Source organism: Eptatretus burgeri, chromosome 2 (genome assembly GCF_056783735.1).
Source record: "Eptatretus burgeri isolate ZD-2024b chromosome 2, Ebu_testis_v1, whole genome shotgun sequence".
NCBI classification, from domain to species: domain Eukaryota; kingdom Metazoa; phylum Chordata; class Myxini; order Myxiniformes; family Myxinidae; genus Eptatretus; species Eptatretus burgeri.
Window position 1 is genome coordinate 17,259,492 of NC_140962.1, and position 17,500 is coordinate 17,276,991.

A 17,500-nucleotide genomic window follows, 5' to 3' on the forward strand; every position below is an offset into this window, starting at 1 on the left:
CAATCAAATTTGTCTTCATACGTCAATGTGCGTTGGAAATATGTTACACATAGGTTCAAAGCACGTTACTCATAGGTTAGAAATAAGTTTCGGGTACGCTAAACATTACCTCGACGTGTTTCGACTTACGAGTAACTTACAAGTAACGTGTGTCAACGATCGCATAACGTGCCTTCAACTTATGGCCAGCGTATGCGGAATGTGTGCGTCATACGTCGAAAAATTTTGAGCATGCTTAAAATTTGTCGACGTGCTCGGCGTACTACGACGTATGCCAGCGTGCTTCAGCGTTCTCTTAACGTATACAGAACGTATTCGACAAATATTTCATACGTCGGCATACGCTGGCTAAAACGTCAAGGTGTGACAGGGCCTTGACACTTCTATGTCTAGTGCGGTTATGATTTGAATCGTCGAGCGGCAGCGTTTTAATAGGCTACGCCACGTGATCGTCGGCGATACGCTGCCGCGCTATGCATACGTTAGACTATCGTTGGGCATACGTTGTGAACGCCGACAACATGCTAAGCATTCGTTGGTATAAGTTATCTATAAGTGATTGAAACGTTCTGTGTACGTTACTAATACGTTATGCATACATCCAACTCGTTATGAATACGCCAAAAACTTCAAAAAAAACATCAATAGTTCAGCGTACGCCAGCATTTTACATACATTTTGATACGTTGCCATACGATGGCTAAAACGTCAAGGTGTGACATCCCCTTAAAGGAGAATCACCTGCTTGAAATCTAATTATTTCTAACAACTTGCCAATTATATTGTCCAGGCCATTTTAGGATTTGTGTGTGGAATAAGTTAAGATTTAGTAATTTTTCCAGCTTTTTTTTTTTTCCACTGCAAACCAAAGAAATACGTATGTGGATATGAAAAGATTTTTAAATTTCAACAATTTTCTGGCAGAAATGGTGCATGATTTTTGGTCACGACCGTATATGAACATGAGGGTTAGAGTTGATCCATCAAACATGCCAGGTCACAATTGACTATTCTCTGTCTTGCCATTACCCATAACCCATTGAACGACCTGTAGGAGTACAACTTCTTGCCCTTCTTGTGCCTCTATTGATACGAAACCTTTTGGACGAAGACTCTCTCATCTCAACAACCATGCCATGTCGCGCACTTCATCATTTTGCACTCGACACACTCATGCGTATCGGCCCGCTGCACCCAGCAGCCTTCAAGACGATCATGAGTACATCCCAGCCCCTGAAAGCTCGCCTTGAGGCTGCTATTCGGACAAGACAGAACAGCACAAAGAATCAAAACACCACTTTCTCGACTGCAGCTCAACCCAGGCCGATTGGCCCCGTTAAGCCAACAATCGAGTTGAAAACCAGCTTTGGAAATTTCTAAAACAAATTAAACAGTATGGAAGGGAGAATGATGTAAATGTGGAGGAGGGGGGAGGGGTGAGAATGAGGGGCATCTAAATGTATTATTGGTGAGAAGGTGGGTGAGAGAATGGCATGAATGCAGAGATCTCATTATGATTAATTCATAGTAAGACAACTTGTAATTAGCTTATTTGTAGGATTACATCTTACAATGATGACAATAAATGATTTCTTGGTTTTGATTGAATCTTGTTTTTCTGATGTTTACTTTTCTCCATCTTACCTTTGCAGGGCTATTTATGATGGTGTTTGTTTCCTTTTTCATGGACAAGTTTGGTGCCAATCCAAGTTGACCAGCTAAGTGTGTGTTGGTACCAGTCATGCAAATCAGTCATTGATTGCCCTATTGTGGGTTTTTCACCAACAGTCTAATCGTGACGGTAATTCACTTGAGAGAGAAAAAATAATAATGACTCGGCTTTCTGAAGCTTATAATTCCAAATTCCTTTCAGACAGATTTGAACTCACAACCTGAAGCTGACGTCCTTATGCCATTCCAAATATCCAAAAACCTTTATCCAGTCCTAATGTATTGGATTTGTTGCAGGAGGTAGTAATCTTTCATTCGATGTTTGGCAAGGGTACGATTTAAATGCAATTCAATGGATCTCATGAATTGATGTGGATTACCGTATTCCAAGAGGAATGGTGATGTCAGAGCACCCGATACATCTTTTACCAGTCGGGCTACCGTACGGTATCAACTACAACAAAATCTCACGCTACACGTAGATTTAAAAGGACAACTGGAGTGAGCCTTTCGAAATGAAGAAATCTGACCAAAACCAGCCAGCAAGAAACACTGATGGTTAAAAACGAAGATGATAAATGCATTTGAATCGACATATGACAGCTTGAGACGAGTCAAGCGTGCAGAGTAAGCCAAACTACTGCACCATAAACTTTTTTTTTTGTATACATAGTTGAGACTAGTGGAAGAGCAAGTACAAGTACACTGAATGGATCAGGCAGTAACAGGAGAAAAGGAACAAAAGAAATCATCTATCTATAATTCCAACAATGTGTGTGTGTGACCGCTGTTTCTCGACAACTACTTGTCCCATCTAATTGAAACTTGCCAGGTATATTGCTGGGGACCTGAGGATGTGCCTTTTCAAGGTTTGATATTAATCAGACAAGTGGTTCCCAAGTTATGGCCATTTATTTATCAAACCAATGACGACACGTTGCTGCGTAGGTGTGGCCGTTGAGGGAGAGATCCTCAGCCGCGTTCCCCATTACGGGTTACAACGTACGGACTTCCGGATAATGATGACTTCGTGTATTATAATAATTTCTCGATTTCTTATGCGCATTTATAGATAAACACAATGCCCCAATCCAGTCGTTTACGAGAGCGAAGGCACGGCCTGTGTGTTTGTTTGAATTTTTTTTGTTTTTTTTGCACTACGGCCACACACGTACGGGCACGCGAGAGCAAAGGAACGGCCTGTGTGGTTGTTTCTGGCACACGGTTTGAAAGGTTTTTTTTTTTTTTTGCACGTACGGGCATGCGAGAGCAAAGGAACGGCCTGTGTGGTTGTTTCTGGCACACGGTTTGAAAGGTTTTGTTTTTTTTTTGCACGTACGGGCATGCGAGAGCAAAGGAACGGCCTGTGTGGTTGTTGTTTCTGGCACACGGTTTGAAAGTTTTTTTTTTAATTTTTTTATTTACATACGGGCACGCACTAGTTTAATATAAATCATAAAACCAGCAAGATAAAGATAATTTGACGATTGCACACTCGGTTCACCATTTTTACCGATTGCAAAGTGATGAGTCAGAACGTACCGCTTCCGAGCTTTTATTTCACGTATGTGACACGCATTTCAAGAAAATCGTCATTCCGAGGAGGAGGCAAATAATACGAGTGTTCAAAACCCAAGACACCGAGGGAAGGGGTAGGAAATCCTTCAAACAAACCAATGCTGACAATCTAGGTACTTACCAGTGCTACATTTGTTCTCCAGAACAGCGAACCATATGAGACCAAAACAATTAATCAGGTAGACAGACAATAAAGGTCCATTTTTTTTCACATGAAAGGGAATGTACATTTTGCTTGGAAGCAAAACGAACGTGCTGGTTTAATCAAAATCAATCAAGGAAAATGATAAGTTGCAAATAACATCAACACATAATCATAGTAATAACAATATAGTGAGAAATGGGAATAGCCAGCAGATATTGAAAGGTGGTTAAATAAAAAAATAATGAAAATGTCCCAAACCTGCAAGATGATGTCCACCGTCAACCTTACTGAAACCTTGCACAAAAGAAATCAAAATCACGTGACCGATGACTCCGACGATTGCACTTGAGGCAAACGAGTCAATCATTCACTTGTGTTGACTCCAGAGAGGATCCAAGTCACAGAGAGGGTCGTCATTATCGGGATGGCTTGCTAAACCTTGAAGTTGGGGTTGCAAAAAGCTTTGTTTTGTGATTTTAGATCGACCACCACCCAATGTGAAGGTCTCAGGAGTAAGTGATGCCAGAAGATCCAACCTGAGAGGGCTTTCCTGTGGTGTGGGGCTTGTATGATCGGGGGATCCTGTTGGCAAGGATGCACTGTGCTCGTTCAACGTCGAATCTTCTCCAGTCATTTGCAGCGCAAAGTCTGGCGATGATGGAGGATTTGCGTCATCTACGCTTGGGCCATTAAAGGATGACAAAATTTCACTTCTCCCAGTTTCATCAAGCGTAACTAATGGCCGTTTGGTGTCCTGTGGATCGGGTAAAGATGGTAGTTCCTCAAAGTCAGCATCTCCAATATTTTCGGTCGAGGAACAATCGTCGTCTGTGGAACAAGGCTTTAACTTTGTAGCCTGGGATGGGTTCTCACTCGGCAAAGAGGCAGGTGGAGTCTTCACACTCAAACGAGCGACAGTTGCTTTGATGGAGCTGAAGGAGAGGTCACCGCCCAATACAATGTCTTGCAAGTCCTGCCGGCTGTGGCCCTGTCGGTGGAGTGACGACAGCAACTCGGTTATGGTAATTTTGTAACATAGAAGCATTAGGCTACGATATCCCACCACGATGTCTCCTCGCTTGGTGGTGGACCTTTTGTCCAACCACATATCAAATCGGCTACATTGACAACTGTGGAATGTTAGGAAATAAATTCAAAATATTTATGACCACATATAACAATCATCTATGTAAATGAGTTTCTTGGAAAAAAAAAAAAAGGAATCAAAAATTAAACGCTTACAGCCGTACACAGCAGTTTTGGGTCAAACTTAGTAAATGCATCCCAAACTGTTTTGGCATGATCATCTCAGCAGCACAGATGATGTGAGCTTGTCTTTATTGGGGTTTTGTGATGGTGGGTCCCTTTCTCTCGCTTCAATCCCACGACGAATCTCACACCTGTTACACGTGTTGCTGTCAACTGGAATCCTTTTTGTTTTAAAACATCTAACCTCAAACAAGTTTGACGGCAAATGGGAAATAGCCGACTTGCACAAATTTCCTTTTACAATTCACATGGGAGTAATTTAAATAATTCAATCAAATAAATCACCAAATTGGCACAAACGCAAAAGCACAACGAATAGTGTAGTTTCATGTGATGCATGGCTTCGTCCGTTCATGCAAGGACATTGTAATCGCTCCACGTCAATGAGTGAATCGGCATGCAGATCTACTTTATCATTCTTCCTCAGATCTACTGCAAGCTGTATACCCTGGTATGGCTGTAGAACATGAAATGCTCCGATTGTTCAATGTTAGATCGGATACTACTCAAAACTGCTGTGTGTATAAATAACACTTCTACTTTCACCATTAAGGTATGATGCATAGTGGGTTCTTACTATTTTGAACCAATACGGTCCAGACGGAAATATGTGAATCCGAATGAGCGAGTGTTGACTTATTCATTCATTTATTGATTGATTTGACCATTTTTGCTGTAATACCTGAGGAACCTACGGCCTTGCCCATCTTCATTTTTCCAATAGCTTCCTTGACAATCTCAAAATCTACCTTAGGAAATGGACCAGGTGGTGGCTCCGCACCAATTAGGCCATGCTTATCTTACCAGTCAACTCTTATTCTTCATTCCAAGTATTTCTAATCTCAACATCTTCAAAAACAACTTCCCCTTTCTGGTCTCCAACACAATGCTCACAAATATCTTGATGTTCACATCTCATCTGTTCAGCACTTATGAAAATCTGGCCCCGAGGCCTCCTTCAGTGCCTAGGTAACAAAATCTTTAGACTGCCAATAAATTAGCACAGAAGGAGACTGCCTTCTTTGCCTGTAAATATTCTTCTTTATCTACACCCTTCTTCCACAACTCATAAAGTTTGCTTTTCTTCATGATGGCAATACCCACTTCCATATCCCACCACAATGTCGCCCCGCTTCGTGGTGGACCTTTTGTCCAACCACGTATCGAATCAGCTACATTGACAAATGTGTCCTTCAATAATGTCCATTTGCCTCTCTCTTCCTTACCTTCGATTTCTTGACTAAAATTCTCAATCAATTCCTGCTTTGCTTCATCTTCTCTTAACTTACAGATTTCCATTTGAGGTCTCCTTCACAAAGAGATCACAGACAGGGAAGCTTATGTTGAGAAATACACTCCTCTCCTGCAATTACTTTAGCATCAGGAACAGGCTGTCAGATTTCCTCATCACAAAGTGGTCAATCTGACTACAATGCCCACCAGATTCATAGGTCATTCACACACACGCCTTTCATATATATATATATATATATATATATATATATATATATATATATATATATATATATATATATATATATATATATATATATATATATATATTGTGAGAAAAACCATGCTCTCACCAAATTTAGTGTCCTGCCCACAACGTCACGTGACCTTTTTCAGGCTCCCAGGGATTGGTTGGCGAGTCGGCAAGTGGTGGGTGGGCCGCGAGAGCCAGGGCGCCATTGTTGGCGACGGACGTGGCGCTAAGATCACGAGGGAAAAAAGATATCAAGCGCTCCGACGCGCATGTTTTAATGCGATTTCAAGTGATTTTAAAGACTCGACAGCACCGTCGCACTGATCGTTGATAGCTCCGTCTAACGGAATGAGTTAAATCCAGAAGAGTGTGATCATTATTCCCGGATATCGTTGAGCGGAGCTGTGAGTTGTACGACCTGTTTTTGGAACTCTATTGTTGCCAAGAGTTCTGGCAGGTTCTTGTGCTGTGTGTTCAATTCTGTTACCAGCCATTTTTGAGATCGAGCCAATAAAATATCGTGCCTACCCCTCGAGGCCGATTTGAAACACAGTGGTGTGTTTTGTTGTTCTCTTTGTCCACATGTGGACTGCTTGAAGCTCGGACATTAACGTCAGTATTCCGTGCTGGAAGATATTAACAGCTGGGATCGCAACAAATGGGGCCTCGTCCGGGATTGTTCAAGTAAGAGACATTCGAACTGAGACAGAAATTCCACAGTGGGTCGACATCTTCCTTCATCTGATCATCATTCCCTCAGCAGCAAACGCCATCTCGAAGGAACCTTCTCACCAACAGACGCCATCTTGGAGGAACCTTCTCACCGGCAGACGCCATCTTGGAGGAACCTTCTCACCGGCAGACGCCATCTTGGAGGAACCTTCTCACCAGCAGACGCCATCTTGGAGGGATTTTCTCACCATAGGACAGAATCTTGTGTTTATGCCAGTCATCGGCCAACAACAACAAAAAAAAACGTGAGTTATTTGTACGTTGCATTTTCTCATTGGCAATTTGATGTGCGGTGGTGATATTGGGTATTTCGTGTCGTATTTCCCCAACAGAGCGTTGTGTGCGAATTACGTGTATCACCCCAATATTGTTTGCCTCCCCTGTGTGAATTGACCCGGTCCCATGTGGTGAAAGATATTGCTGAAATATTTCGACCCAGCCTCCTTTTAGACTTAGTGTTTTGTGCCCTTGTCGTATGATAACTCGTAGCCAAACCATGTCAGCTGAGATGTGAGAGATCAACCTGATTAAGTTGACAGTCACGTGGGTGTCGATGTGAGCGACGCAATCAGCCTTGACCCGGTCACTGAACCCGAAATGTAAGGGAGCGATCCCATCATGACTAAATGCATGCGTTCGACCTTCTGGTCCAGGCTGACCCCGGTTCCACAACTCGACATGTATAACAGGGAGAATGACAGGGCAGAGGCTGAGCGACTCGGGGAGCATGACGCAGAGATAGCTGAAAGAGCAACGGCAGAGGCTGAACGCGTCAGAGAGCATGAGTGGCGAATGTTGACTGAACGACAGCGGGCAGATGTGTCTGCTGCACCAGTCCTGGAAATTATTCATGTTCGTTTGCCGGACTGGACGGGAGACACGAAGCCAGAAACGTATCTGGAAATGGCAGAGAAGTTGACTTCCGGTGGCATTGATGAAAGCTTGTGGGTCGGTCATCTTGTTAGCTATCTATCTGAAAAGGCGAGGGAGGTATATGCGAGGATTGCAACCGAGGACTTAAACGAATACCGGAAGTTGAAGGCTGAGATTTTGAACGCCAATGCAGTGTCCGCGTGTATTTATAGGCGTAATTTTTTCAGTTGGACTCGTCAGTCCAGTCAAACCTATGAGGAACATTCGCAGGTCTTGTTGGAACAGCTGCAGAGACGATTCGAGAGGAGCAGCGTTGAGTTACCTCCAGCGGTTGAGGAACTCCTGGTGCGTTACCGTATCGATCAACAGCTTCCGCCAGACTTAACGTTGTTTCTTGTCGATAAAGACACTGTTTCCTAGTCAGACTGCGTCAAGCTTATTGATAAACATGTTTTGACGTGCAAAATATTGCAAGCCACGCAGTCGAGTCGTAAGACTGAAGATTCTGTGGTCAAGACCGCCCCCCGTCTGCCCGGCGGCTGGATCGAGGGGAAGGGTTCCCCGATGCCCTCCACTGGTGGCGGTCGCGAGCTGCAGGGCAGGGCACGGCCCTGGTGCGATTTCTGCAAACGCGTGGGGCACGGTGGAGACCGCTGCTTCTCTAACCAGCTAGTCCGGCCTATCGAGGAAACCCGGCTGTTAAATCGGAGGGAGGTCAGTGGAGGTCATCAACTGGGCCCTCGCGCATGACGATGGCATCGGTGACAGAGGTCACTGCCACCGAGGCTAATTCCATTCATCCTCTGTATCAGGATTATTTGGGGACAGCCTTAGTGGGTGGCCCTGATTCGGTGATGAAGTTTAAGGCCCAATACCTTTGGGATACTGGGGCGACGCTGTGTGTTCTCTGGGCGGGGGTAGTTCCGTCTCTCAGATGCATTATACCGGCGAGTATATCGTCCTTCGGGGCATTAACCAGGTTCCTGGCCGGTATCCCCTTACTCTCAGAGGTCCAGAGTGACATTTTTACGGGTCCGATGATCTGTGCGGTGGTACCCTACTACCCGGTACCGGGGGTATCCTTGCTGATTGGCAATGATGCAATGGCCAGGGAGGAGTTATTGACTCTGACCTGTGGGGTGGTCACTGGATCCCAGCGCAAACAGGCGGAGAGAGTGGCGGAGTCAGACATATCTTCACTCTGGCCCGAGGAGCCTCGCGCCTCGACTCCAGCCTCCGACGGTGACGTTGCTTCGACTGAAGTCCACCCGAGCCTCCAGTCAGGCAAACCTCAGGAGCCGGGCTCCTCAGGGACTGTTCCCGTCTGTGATACGGGGACCCCAGCTACTTGTTCCCCGGTTGGCGAATCCGGTGAGGAGGATCAGTCCTCAGAGGTGGTTAGCAACCCCAGTTCTGTGCCTGAGGTCACTCCCGCATTGTCTGCAGTAACCAGTCTCGTGGAGGATCAGTACTTCGATCCCACCCTTGCCACCCTCTGGGAAATGGGAGAAGACTCCGAGCCTGGACGAACAGGCTTCTTTGTGAATGGTGCAGGTGTGCTGATGCATAAATATTCCCCCAAGAACATGTCCTCCCCCCAGACGTGGAAGGTACGACACCGAGTTGTCGTACCAAGGAGGCATCGTCAGTCAGTCATGCAATTGGCCCATGACAATATTTCCTCGGGTCATGTCGGAGCAGCCAAGACCTTATCCAAGGTCAAGGATCAGTTCATATGGCCCGCCATGTCGCGAGACATCAAGCGCTATTGCGCTAGCTGTCCCATTTGTCAACGACTCGGAAAGGGAGTGAAGGTTTTCAAGGCACCCCTAAAGCCCCTCCCCATGATCAGTCAGCCTTTCCAGTTTGTTGCCGCGGATTTTGTCGGACCGTTGCCCAAAACCAGTTCCGGGAAACGCCATTTGCTCACGGTCATGTGTCAGGCTACCAAGTATGGAGAGGCTTATTCCCTGGAGCAAGCTGACTCCGCCCATGCCATAGAGTCTCTCAAGGATATGTTCAGTAGGCATGGGCTTCCGACTAAATTCCTTACGGATCGAGGCAGTGTGTTCTTGTCAGAAGTATTCGAAGGATTCCTGTCCGAGCAAGGTGTTCAGCACCTGACCACCAGTCCGTACCGTCCTGAATGCAACGGTGCCTGTGAGCGATTCAATGGGACTTTCAAAACGATGATCAAGGCGGTTACTGATCAAGTTGGTGGTGAGTGGGATCAGGTGATCCCCTGGCTCTTGTTCGCGTACCGAAGTGCTCCGCATCGGAGTACCAGGTATATTCCATTTTTTTGCTGCATGGTAGAGAGCCCAGAGGGCCCTTGCACCTCCTGTTTGAACGTTGGGTAGAATCCCCGCTGTCCACAGAACGTTCCATACCGGACCACATCCACGAGACTTGCTCGAGGATACACGATGCCTTAAAAGCGGCCGGTATCAGCCTGACGGATCAAGCCGTAGAGAGAAAGCTCCATTACGACAAGAAGGCAAAGGCGGTGAGTTTCAAAGCTGGCGATCCAGTTTTGGTCCATCTGCCACATGCCGGAAGGCCCATGGTAACCTCTTATCAGGGGCCTTATCTCATCCGTGAGAAAGTTGGGAGCCATACTGACGTGGTGGACATGCCAGACAAGCGGATAAAAAACGGATCACCCATGTCAACGCATTGAAGCCGTGGGCGGGGCGACCGCACGCGGTCGCTCTAATAGGTGCCGCGGAGCAGAGCAGCGACCTCCTCGGTGACGGAGGCAACGCAGGATGCCTCCCGGAGTATATCACTCCAACTCCTCTCGAGGTGTCCTATGACCCAACCCAATATTGGGTGGATCAAAGACCCACGAAAGATCAGTTGCCGCAGTTGGAGCCTTTGACTCAACCACAGAAGAGGGATATGCAGGTGCTGTTTCGGGGCTATCCTTGTCTGTTCTCCAGCGGGATTGGAACCATGAGAGGTGTTCTCCATAACATCGACACCGGTGACCACCCGCCCATACGCCAATCATTCTACCATGTGTCCCCGGAGAAAACCCGACGTCATGAGACAAGAAGTCTCCAAGATGTTGGATTTGGGTGTCTGTCGACCCAGCAACAGCGAGTGGGCCTCTCCGCTCATTTTAGTCAAGAAGGCAGACGCCACTTTGCGGCCTTGCGTCGATTACCGTCGCCTCAACAGCGTATCAAAAGGGGATTCATACCTGCTACCCCGTCTTGACGACCTGGTTGATCGTCTCGAGACCGCGAGGTTCATCTCTGTCCTTGATGCCATGAAAGGCTACTGGCAGATCCAGCTCACCGACCGGGCGTGAGGTCAGTGCCTTCTGCACGTCTTTTGGCCACTTTGAGTTCACGGTTATGCCGTTTGGAGTCAGGGACGGCCCGGCCACCTTCCGGGCCTGGCCAGATTCTCGCGAGCCATTCACCAGATTCTCGCTGGGCTCGAATAATTTGCTGTGGCCTACATCAACGACATCGCGGTGTTCTCCCATATGTGGGAAGACCACGTTAAGCACCTCTCCCGTCCAAAGGTAGAACCTCGTAACTCACTTCTTATTGATTTTGAGAAAACAAAGAAAAACTGCTTTTATATATATTAAAGCCGTATCCATTCGAGAAGATTTGATTATTCCTTTACAGATGTTAGAGCGCTGCCATTTCAATGTCATGTGACTAAAGCGTGGCATCAGATTGGTCCATTGAGATACTAGGTTTTTTTATGGTATTTACCGAATTCTGTAAGAGTTGCTAGGTCCTGCCATGAGCATACAAGCTTACGTAGGGAACAAATTACAATAACTTATACACTAACATGAAGCCTATAACCAAGTAACTCCAAAATTAGTATTAGCTCAGTTTTGATCAAAAATGAGTTACGAGGTTTTGCCTTTGGACGGGAGACCTCCAGGCCGTCCTTTCACGACTCACGGAGCATAACGTGACTCTCAACGCTGCCAAATGCCATGTGGGGCGAGGCCAATGAAGTACCTCGGTTATGAACTGGGCAGTGGGCAATTGGCTCCGGTCAAAGCCCAAGTGGAGGCTCTAGTGGATTTTCTGCCGCCCGCCACCAAAAAGGCTCTCAGATGATTCTTGGGAGTTACCGGTTTCTACCAGCGGTTCATTCCGCGGTTCTGAGAAATCGCTGCTCCCTTGACCAACCTTCTCCGTGGCAGTAATAAAGGATCCATATCTCTTCTGTGGACCTCAGAGTGTGATGCGGCGTTCGATGCGCTGAAAGGAAGCCTTGCCAGCCGACCGGTTCTAAGGGCCCCTGATTTCTCCTTGCCATTCCAAATTTTCACCGATGCATCCGATCTCGGGATCTCAGCCGTGCTCACACAAAACGAGGATGATGTTGCGAAACCCGTCATATACTACTCTCGCAAGCTGTTGCCCAGGGAGCGGAACTACAGTACCGTGGAGAAGGAGCTCCTCGCTATCATGGCGGCAATCCAGGTATTTGCTGTCTACATTGACCATGGACCCATCACCATCTACAGCGACCACCACCCGCTCGGTTGGCTCAGCCAAGCCAAAACCTCTAACCAGCGTATTCTGCACTGGGCGCTTCTCCTCTCAGAATACAACCTCACAGTCAAACACGTGAAAGGAGTGGAGAACAGACTCGCTGACCTCCTTAGTCGCCATCTAGTAGACAAGGAGCACCAAAGTTAAGTTAAGCCCACAGGCGGAGAGGGGATACCGGTTTGGGGCCCCTTTGTTCCTCCCGAAGGAGCCTTGCTCCTCGGTCCGTTTTCCCTCCTGTAAACGCTTTCCCAAACTTAAGTTTAGTTCCCTTTGTCTCTCTATTGTGGTGCGGGCGATGGGTAAATAAGGTGGGGTAGATATTAATGTGGTGTAGTGTGTTTAATATTGTGTTGTGGATGAACACTGTTTATTGTACAAGAATGTTAACGATCACCGCCATCATATTGCCCTGTGATTTGCAACTACGTAGTACAATAACTGGTTTCAAAACGCCGTCTATCCGACAGGTTTTACTTTTGGTGGGGAGGACTGTGAGAAAAACCATGTTCTCACCAAATTTAGTGTCCCGCCCACAACGTCATGTGACCTTTTTCAGGCTCCCAGGGAATGGTTGGCGAGTCGGCACGTGGTGGGTGGGCCGCGAGAGAGCCGGGGCACCATTGTTGGCGACGGACGTGGCTCTAAGATCGCGAGGGAAAAAAGATAGAGCGCTCCGACGCGCATGTTTTAATGCGACTTCAAGTGATTTTAAAAGACTCTCGACAGCACCGCTGCGCTGATCATTGATAGCTCCGTCTTACGGAATGAGTTAAATCCGGAAGACTGCGATCGTTATTCCCGGATATCGTTGAGCGGAGCTGTGAGTTGTACGACCTGTTTTTGGAACTCTATTGTTGCCAAGAATTCTGGCAGGTTGTTGTGCTGTGTATCCAATTCTGTTACCAGCCATTTTTGAGATCGAGCCAATAAAATATTGTGCCAACCCCGAGAGGCCGATTTGAAACACAGTCGTGTGTTTTGTTGTTCTCTTTGTCCACACGTGGACTGCTTGAAGCTCGGACATTAACGTCAGTATTCCGTGCTGGAAGATATTAAACAGCCGGGATCACGACAATATATCAACCTGCAAATAAGAGGATTGGTGTCGGTGAGCACCTGCAAGTCATCAAAGCAGCCACCTACCTAAAAACACTTCTAACCACACAAAATACTGAATGAAGCTCCATTCATACTTCCGGTCCTTTGACCCAGATTGAGGTGTGCTCTTGTACGTCCATCTTGCCCGTGCCCTGGGAAGACGTCTCTCCACCACCACGTGATCTCAATCTCCATCAAGTTCACCATCGTCATACTTTGCAGGTAAACAATATTAGATTTTCATTTCATTGAATTTAACGTTTGTGTTTGTCCTTCAATTTCAGTTACTGGACGCTCAGTCCACTCGATATATATTCAAACGTATAGTGAAGTAGCGCAAGCAAATGGGTGCGAGTTTTAATTTCCTTGGTAATCAGTATAATTAGGAGGGAGAGCTTGAGCTAATAAAAAAAAACAAACACTGTGGCCGATTCAAATGAGAGACATTTGCATAATTAGTTGTTAGAATTAATTAATGGTCCAGGAAGTCCCAATTTGAAATCGCTGGATTCAAATCCATGCATATTTTATTTGGCAAGAGTCCACTACAATGTGAAAACCATCATAAACATAGTCCTATTATACATGAGTATTGCTCTGGGTTTTCGGTTTATCGTCTTTTTATTTCCACTTTTGAATAATTGTTACTTTCTTATTTTTGGATGGAGGCATCTGATACCCTGACCCCCAGCCCACCCCCCAAACTTAATAGAGAGGGATGGAAGATGGGAAGGGGTAGGGGGAAGAGAAAAACTTGCAACATGTTCTTACCTTTGTGGGAGGAACAGCAGAGGGGGTCGGGAGTCGTCCAAGAGGGGGTTCACGGATCCCAGGGGGTGCTCCGTGCTCTTGCAGGACATGAGCCACATGCTCACAGAGTACCTCATAACACAACCGCAACTGCAACTGGTAATGAGCAAGATAGGGTTCATGAGTAAGCCGCCTACCCAATCTACTTTTCCCTTCAACTTTCCTCTGATATAGCTTGAGTTTATCATTTTGACCCATCACAAGAAACATTGAAGTGGATAATAAAGTAAAAAAAAAAAATACAAATTGCTTGAATGACGAGAATAAAAGGTGACTTTTTTTTTTTTTAACCATAAATATGATAAACAAAACAAAAGCTTTGTGCGTTTTTTTATTTTTATTTTTAAACCCCATGCACACGAAGTGAAAAGTGGGGTTAATTAAGCAATTTATGTGTCTGTCTGTCCTTTCTGTCCCATCAGTTTATGATTGAGGAACCACTTATTTAGATTGAATGTTATATTTTGAACACTTCCTATTAGTGTGCGTCCGTCCGTCCATCTGACCAGTTTATGATCGCGGTAGAACTTTCTTCAATGGAATGTTATATTTGGAACACGAATCGAAACATGAAAGTGAGATAACATTTTTATTCTGTAAAAATGCCATGAATATGAATGTCGGGGCATTGTTTTAATATTATTTTATTTATGTAAAACATGGTCTACGCTCGTGGAAGAGTGATTACACAGAACAAATCAGGACAACATAAAAAAGGGAACATCAGGAGAAAGGGGAAACACCAACAGCAGGGCGGAGGGAGAAAGTAATCGGAGATGGACAAACAAGGGATGCAGGTAACGATGAGGGGTGAGGGAGAACGCAAAGGGTGGCAATATGGATACAGAAACAAAATTGTGTTTGACCAGTTTGTGATTTTGTCAAAGTCTGAAGAGAGGAAAGAGGCTGCTGTCTGCCTTTCAGAAGGATGAGAGATGCCATGACAGAGAGTGGAATCAGGAAAGAGATAAAGAGGATTTTCCAGAGTCAGTGAGATCATTGATGAAGATTAGGAATAACATGGGGCCGAGAACTGCCTTGGGGTACTCCAACTTTGACAGGGAGAGGAGATTGAAGGGCTCCATTGAGAGCCATACATTGTCTACGAGATGAGAGGAAGTCAGTTATCTGAGAGTGGAGTTGGCCTTGGACTCCATTGGCAGCCAGTTTGGAGAGCAAGGCAGGATACCAGACTATCAAAAGCTCGAGATATGTCCAGAGAGATGGCCCTGATCTCCTGTCTGATATTGTGGGCCTCCACCATTGTTGGGAGAGCAGAAGCAGCATGTCCAAGGTAGATTGACCAAGTCTGAATCAGAATTGATGATCTGAGATGAGGCTGTTGGAGAAAAGATAGATAGTGCCAAAAATGATATACTGTTGAACCCCAACATTCACGGACCCTGTGTATTCGCAGTTCATAAAATGTAACTTGCTTCTTCATTTGAAGTCCTGGCAAGCCTGGTGTTGGCTTAGTGGTTCGGGTGGCGGCTTGGGATCCTCGGGTCCCGAGTTCAAGCCCCGTTGGCTGCTGAATTAAAATACACCAGGAGGTTGACTCAGTCTGTCATCCTTCCGAGGTCGGCAAAATGAGTACCAGTGTACTGGTAAGGGGGACACTGCATCAGCGGCATAGCCGCGTCCCAACCAATGATGCAACCAGCAGCCACAGGCTGCACTCGAGAGAGAGATTTGAAGTCCTGTGCTTCACGTATTTGTGGTTTTTCTGACCTGCTTCTCCATTCGCGGTTTTTCTGACCTGCTTCTCCATTCGCGGTTTTTCTGACCTGTTTCTCTATTCACGGTTTTTCTCGGTTGTATTTGCGGTTTTTCTGACCTGTTTCTCCATTCAGTTTTTCTGACCTGTTTCTCTATTCACGGTTTTTCTCGGGTGTATTTGCAGTTTTTCTGACCTGCTTCTCCATTCGCAGTTTTTCTGACCTGCGTCTCCATTCGCGGTTTTTCTTGGGCGTATTTGCAGTTTTTCTCGGGCATATTTGCTGTTTTTCTGACCTTCTCCATTCATGGTTTTCCTCTGCCGTATTCCAGTTTTTCTGACCTCCATTCATGGTTTTTCTCTGCCGTATTTGCGGTTTTTCTGACCTGCTTCTCCATTCACGGTTTTTCTCTGGCGTATTTGCGGTTTTTCTGACTTGCTTCTCCATTCACAGTTTTTCTCGGGTGTATTCGTGGCTTTTCGCGGGATTTTTGATTTTCCCTTAGGAATCACGTATTGCCAGGAACCTATCCTCCTTTTTCCCATTACAACAATGCCCCAACATTCACAGATTCAACATTCGCGGCATTTTCAGGAACTTATCCCCCACGAATGTTGAGATCCGAAAGTATGGCACGATATTTCAAAACGTTGTGGAAAAAGCGGTGAAGGAGTTGTGTCATTGACAAGACCAAACTGATTTAATTTTTGATAAAGTCCAGATCCAGATCTGGCCCATCAATGGGCGACAACATGCAAACTGTTTGGCCTGGCAGAGGTATGGGCTCCACCAAGTGTCATTCTGGTTGACTCCATTTATTCCATTGGTCACAGGATTGTTGCTGCTGTTCTATCACCCTCCCAATCTATTAAAGCCCATCCCATCCTATCACTAGTCCAAGACTGTAATAACATCTGGTTAAAAACAAGGAAGTGAAGCAACAGGTACCTTTTCCTGTAGCATGTATTTCCGCTGCATTCGCATGCGGCGGAGAAGAGTTGGGAGATCGGGCAAACCCTGTCCAGCATCAACTTCGCGAGTGGCAGCGTATAGCAGGCAGAATGCTCCCGTGCGGCCAACGCCAGAACTGTACACATCAGGTATTCAGTAATATTCCTCATAGTAAAAATAACCGAAGCTGGAACTTTCTGTTAATAATTGCAATCGCTTTAGCAAAAGAATACAATACAGGTCTTCAGTTGCAGCGAAGAAAATCACATCAGCATTTGAAAATACACTGAACATTTCAACTGGCACACAACTGGAGTGAAAGGATATGTTGTAAAGTGCAATCTTCACCTGCAGTGCACCACAATGGGAGTGTGAAGTGGCCGTTGGTGAGCGCAATGGGTACGAACTTCACTCAATAATTCCATTAGACTGCCAACACTCTCTGGCAGACCACTGGAACAGAGCATACATATAAAAGTGTTAATCAAACTCCTGTAAAAACTTCACATGAAACAGATTTTAACAATGCACAAATAGTTGTTTTACCCTCCAATTTAAAACCATTATACGAACCAATAAACAACCTTCCTCATTCGAGCTCAACAACATATTCCACAATGTGTCACAATCTGAT

The 17,500-nt window shown here is 45.8% G+C and overlaps 2 protein-coding genes across 3 annotated transcripts in view; one reads left to right on the forward strand and one right to left on the reverse strand.

The window, feature by feature from the left end:
* The window catches only part of LOC147031494 (HEAT repeat-containing protein 5B-like), a 122,632-nt gene extending 121,024 nt beyond the window's left edge, over nucleotides 1–1,608 (forward strand). The window contains 1 exon segment of the mRNA XM_085864153.1: nucleotides 1,055–1,608. Coding sequence (XP_085720279.1) covers nucleotides 1,055–1,380 — 326 coding nt within the window. The 3' untranslated portion in view covers nucleotides 1,381–1,608.
* Nucleotides 1,609–3,210: 1,602 nt separating this feature from the next.
* Nucleotides 3,211–17,500, reverse strand: part of PTPN23 (protein tyrosine phosphatase non-receptor type 23) — a 111,791-nt gene continuing 97,501 nt past the window's right edge. For both annotated transcript variants that reach the window (XM_085864130.1, XM_085864121.1), the window contains exons 23-26: nucleotides 17,215–17,319; nucleotides 16,864–17,002; nucleotides 14,159–14,293; nucleotides 3,211–4,382 (exon numbers count right to left, since the gene is read on the reverse strand). In XM_085864130.1, the coding sequence (XP_085720256.1) occupies nucleotides 3,762–4,382; nucleotides 14,159–14,293; nucleotides 16,864–17,002; nucleotides 17,215–17,319 (1,000 nt within the window). In that variant the 3' untranslated portion in view covers nucleotides 3,211–3,761. The remainder of the gene's footprint in view (nucleotides 4,383–14,158; nucleotides 14,294–16,863; nucleotides 17,003–17,214; nucleotides 17,320–17,500) is intronic.